This window comes from Platichthys flesus, chromosome 6 (genome assembly GCF_949316205.1).
Source record: "Platichthys flesus chromosome 6, fPlaFle2.1, whole genome shotgun sequence".
NCBI lineage: Eukaryota > Metazoa > Chordata > Actinopteri > Pleuronectiformes > Pleuronectidae > Platichthys > Platichthys flesus.
This window is the reverse complement of record NC_084950.1, coordinates 13,605,896-13,611,056: the sequence shown is the minus strand read 5'-3', so window position 1 is coordinate 13,611,056 and position 5,161 is coordinate 13,605,896. Positions and strand designations below refer to the sequence as shown.

The 5,161-nt window shown below is 43.0% G+C and overlaps 1 protein-coding gene across 1 annotated transcript; it reads left to right on the top strand.

The window, feature by feature from the left end:
* The first annotated feature begins 1,945 nt into the window (after positions 1 to 1,945).
* On the top strand, positions 1,946 to 4,089 carry foxb1a (forkhead box B1a). Its single transcript, XM_062390353.1, has one exon. The coding sequence runs from the start codon at positions 2,221 to 2,223 to the stop codon at positions 3,160 to 3,162; it is 942 nt and encodes a 313-aa protein (XP_062246337.1). The 5' UTR covers positions 1,946 to 2,220; the 3' UTR covers positions 3,163 to 4,089.
* The last annotated feature ends 1,072 nt before the right edge of the window (positions 4,090 to 5,161 follow it).

Below are 5,161 nucleotides of genomic sequence, written 5' to 3'. Positions count from 1 at the left end.
CATTCGACGGGGACAAAAGGCCGACCAATATCCCATAACCCTGGAGCTCAAAAAGCCACACTGTCAGTGTGTGAAAGAAGAAAAAGTCTCCCCTCTCCTTTGTGGCTCGGCTGGTTAACGCCAGTGCTGCAGGTTAACTTGCATGACGCACGGTGGCGTAAAAAAAAAAAGAAAGAAAAGAAGAGAGGCCAACGTGGAGAAATAAAAAGCGGCAAAGATTTGACATTTCGAGGAGAAGTTTTAAAACTAAAAAGCATAACAGTCTAACGACATTCAAATGATTTGTGCAAGCCTCAATAAAATATTTACAGCTGCAATTTTATCACCGCTGCCTGCTCCATACCTGCTTTACGCGCGGACATATTAATCTGAGTGAGAGCCGATGATATAATGCGTTTAGTTTGGAATGAATGGCTGCACGGATGGGCAGGGTGTCAGAAGACGTTTGGTACTTGGCAGTGTGTTGTCATTATCCGCCGGTGTTTGAGATGGGTCGACTGGGCCACTTCCTCTCGGACAAATCCTTTTCAGTGCAACATTAATAGGAAATGACAGGTGTTAAAAGCCACTCAGCAGGAAAACATAATGAAACTGATCCCTGGAAGTTTTTTAATAAGTGTGACTTTCTCCTATTTTTATAATAACATTTAACCTCCCATAATATGTAAAATGTTGGCATATGCACATTAACTATTATAAGCTAGTTATTTGCTTCCTTCCTTTTTTTAGTTTTGACTCAGGGTTTTGGATCACGAACAGTCCTCCTTCAGCTCTTCCTCATCCCGCTCCTTGTTTCTGGGGGAAAATAGCTCGGTGTCCCCCGCGATGCGATTCCTTTCGTAATCCGTCAGACTGGTGATGGGGCGCATTGTGGATTTATGGGGAGAAATTAGCATAAATTATGAGCAAATCTGCTTGTGAGTGTGTGTGGTCCGGGCATTGCGAACCCTCCAAGCGGAAAGGTGGCCCTGGCCAAAAGCTTGAATGGCAATAGCTCAAAATAGGCTTCCCATTTGGTTTTCACATTCATATAATTGACTTATGGATATTTTATACAGTTTTCACCACCCCGTCCTCAAGGGTTTATTTGCATTTCTGAAGTACTTTTGAATGTTCTTTACATAAACACAATAGACCTGATTGCCTCATGAAGTTTCAGTTTGAACATCATTGTTTGTATTGTGTTGATTTTTTTTTTTCTTCTTCTTTCCATATCGTCTACTTCCTTCGCTGAGCTCTAGGCAAAATTAGCTGAGAAAAACTAATAGTGGGCTCATCAACAAACTTGCTCAGGGCCATTTATTTTATGTGGCCTGTGCATTTCATTAACAAGATTAGAATGCATCTTTTCAGCATCTTAGCATTTTTCATTCAAGCCCACATCATAAAAAAAAATGCGTGAATCTCACAATAAAACGCTTTTTGTAAAACTGCACTCATCACACACACAACTGCGCAAAATAGGATATTTTAATAAATCAATATCTAGATGAAAAACCATAAACATCCTTCTCAGCTGCAGCAACCATTGGAAACAAATACGAAATTACAGTTGCAGAATATAATAATAAAAATGTCCACCTTCACCCACATCCCATATTTTAAGAGGAGCTGCAGTCCGCTGAAGAAGTGTTAGCGCATACCTTCACACACTGAGTGCCATCGCAGTTCAATTCCAGCTGCCGAGCCTTTTCACCCCTTTTTCTGTCTTCAAATGGAAATGATTTCCATTGGCCCAAGGTGTCCATGTAAATAGGTGTAAATGAAACCAGATTATGCCTTCCTCCCAGCCCCCTCCTCCCATGGCAATTGTCATGTGATAGCAAAGAGGTGGCACATTAATGGAGCGCCCCTACAGGGGTCTTTTCTGCTCATGTCACTACATAAAACTATCAGATGGTTAGAGGAAGGCCATGGAGGCATCCACTTAGCTCGTCTTATCAAGGACGCCAAATGAAGTCTATTCAACTCTGCTAGCGGGACAAGCTGACTTACTTTGCAAGAAAGACTTACAGCAGCCGTCACTCCATAAATGCGCACCATCCGCCCGCCTGCACACAGCCGAGGCGCACCACTTGGCTGCTTTACGCACGACGCAGCTCCGGCTTTGCCTGAACCGAAACTTTCTACAGCTGCTGTTTTCATGAAGAGCGTCCAGCTTTCACCAAGGAATTAAGGGAGACTACTTTTTTTTATTGCTTTTCTTAAAAATCATCGAGGATGCCTCGTCCTGGGAGAAACACGTACAGCGACCAGAAGCCACCGTACTCCTACATCTCCCTCACCGCCATGGCGATCCAGAGCTGCCCGGAGAAAATGCTGCCACTCAGTGAAATTTACAAGTTCATCATGGATAGATTCCCTTACTACAGGGAAAACACCCAGCGATGGCAGAACTCCCTCAGACACAACCTGTCCTTTAACGACTGCTTCATCAAAATCCCCCGGCGCCCGGACCAGCCAGGTAAGGGAAGTTTCTGGGCACTGCACCCCAGCTGCGGGGACATGTTTGAGAATGGAAGTTTCTTGAGACGCCGCAAAAGGTTCAAACTGTTGGGTGTGTCCGATCACCTGGCCCCCAGTAAGCAGTCGGAGGCTGCCCATTACCTCCAGCAGCAAGCCAAGCTGAGGCTCAGCGCCCTGGCAGCCACTGGCACACACCTGCCCCAGATGTCATCCTACAACCTCGGAGTGTCCCAGACGTCAACTTTTAAACACCCGTTCGCCATCGAGAACATCATCGCCAGAGAGTACAAGGTCCCGGGGAGCCTGGCGTTCTCCACCATGCAGTCCATGTCCGCCGGGTACCCGCTGCACAACCAGCTGACGACAGCCTGGCCCCACATGTACAACACCAGCATGATTGACACGTCGGCCCCGATCTCCATGGCGGGCGGCGACTACACAGCCTACGGCATGCCCATCAAGTCCCTGTGTCACGGGGGACAGTCGTTACCGGCCATCCCGGTGCCAATCAAGCCCACCCCGACCAGCATGGCCGGCTTCTCGGTGCTACCGCCACACATCCCCGCGTTTCTATCAAACTCTCCGCAGTCTCTGAGCCCGACGTCTCCACAGACCGCGACGAGCCAAAGCAGCCCCGCGACACCGAGCGAGACTCTGACGAGCCCGTCCACACTGCAGTCTGTGGCTGTGCACTGACCGCATGCGCCCGGACACTGAACGAACTGCCGACCGGCTCCCGGGCCCCTCTACCAAACCCAAAGTTTATATTTTCTGTCGTCTGAAACTATCAAGGCGAGTTGCAGTTGCATATTGATTTATTTGTGTATGTGTTGAATGTGCGCTTTAAACGTGTGTCATACGGAGTCCAGCACAGAATCGCACAGCGAAGTATTTGCTCTTGAAAATATAAATTATTTGATGATTCTATTTTTCAGTTGATTGTGAAACGTGAGTGTTGAAAGTGGAGCCACCGAGGGGACTTTGTGTCGGGCACCATCCATTCTGATTACAGTTCCCGTGGCAATTTCTTTATTCTGTTTTATCTAACAGCAAAACTTTTGCACCGTTTCTGTGTGACCACTGTAATGTCAATGAAACTGTTGTTTGCTTTTACTACTGGAATGATGGCTAAGGGAAATACCAAATAGGAGTAGGATTTAGATTTGTTCTTGCCATCCCTGTACAAAAAAAATAGAAAGCAAACGGAATTATCAAACCTTTTCAAAATCGAAAAGAATTATTGTGAGACGTCCTCAAAATGCAAGATGTGAATATTGCAAATAAGTGATTCCGAAATGTTGTAAAATGCACTTTTTAGTTTTACGTTTTAGATATCTATTTTCCAGAAAATGTTCTGTGAAGCATTTAATTTAAAAGGCTGTGGTGACCACGTGTTTCAGATGCTGTACATTTGTACTTTTTTTTTAGGTAAAGCATGCATTCTAAAAAAAAATTGTGTTGTTATACTGATGTTGTTATTGATGTTGTTTTGTTTTTTTTGCAAGCATGCGTGCTTTCGAAAAGTGTGCAAACAGTCTGCATTTATGAATTGGAAAAAAAATGGTCATCGAAATATTTTCTCATTAAAAGTGAATCAAACAATCAAAAATGCTTCTGAAGATTTAATCTAAGACAATGTCCCATGCTGTTTGTTATTATTACATGTTCTTCATTGTTGTTCTTATCACATGTCTCTGATAACACACTATTTACCCATAAACATATAATAATAATAATAATAATAATAGTAATTTTAATAATCATAATAAGGATTAGGATGAGGATGATGGGTGTTATTTCGATGCAAACCTGTATGATTTCAGAGTGAGAGTCGCAGTGAGTCCATTAGAATGCATGGAGTTGCGATGCCATGGTCACAGCGCAGACAACCGGGCTCATTCATCAAGCTGCAGGCTTAACACAATTAAGCCCAACAATAAACATTAAGAAAAGCAACACACAGTGTTACAAAATATATATATTGTTACATATTTCAAATGTCACAGAAGAAACCAAACAAGAGTTGTGTTTAGTGTTTTTCTGTCAGTGCAACCTTATGATTTCTTATTTTATTCCTTTCCTCTTAAGAGGGAAATACATTATTGCATTTTCTTTTGAATTTTGTTTTCAGAGGCTGCAATAATAAAATAAATAGGCGCTCCTCATCTGCCTCCCATGTAGAAAGCAACAACCTATTTCGGGGTATTAAACAAATACATTAGAATTCCGTCACTTTATACAATCCAGCAGAACAAATAAAGGGTCTCGGGCCACTTCATTCTCCCTCATTCACTTGAATTGAAAGAGTAAAGAATGGCAAACTTAGACTGGGCCACCAATGTAGATTTAGCCTTTTTTCAGCAAGACAAAAAGACTGATTTTTCACAAACACATTGCTGACTGGGGAACTAGGAAACGAGCTGGGAGACTCTTTTGGAATTTAAATCCACCCCTCCCCCACGGACTGTTTGTACAACACTGTTAGTTTTTTCTTCTTCTCTTCTCCCCGTTTGGCGCATTTGTGTGTGTGTTACATTAATTCGGACTCTGGATGATGACATTAATTCAAACTGCAACGCCAGATTAGAAGCTTTAATTTGAAATCAGATTTTATTTACATGAACAATTATATTAAAACCACTTTAACGAATATATTTAACTTTTTTGTCACTGAGCACATTGGCACAGCTAAGCC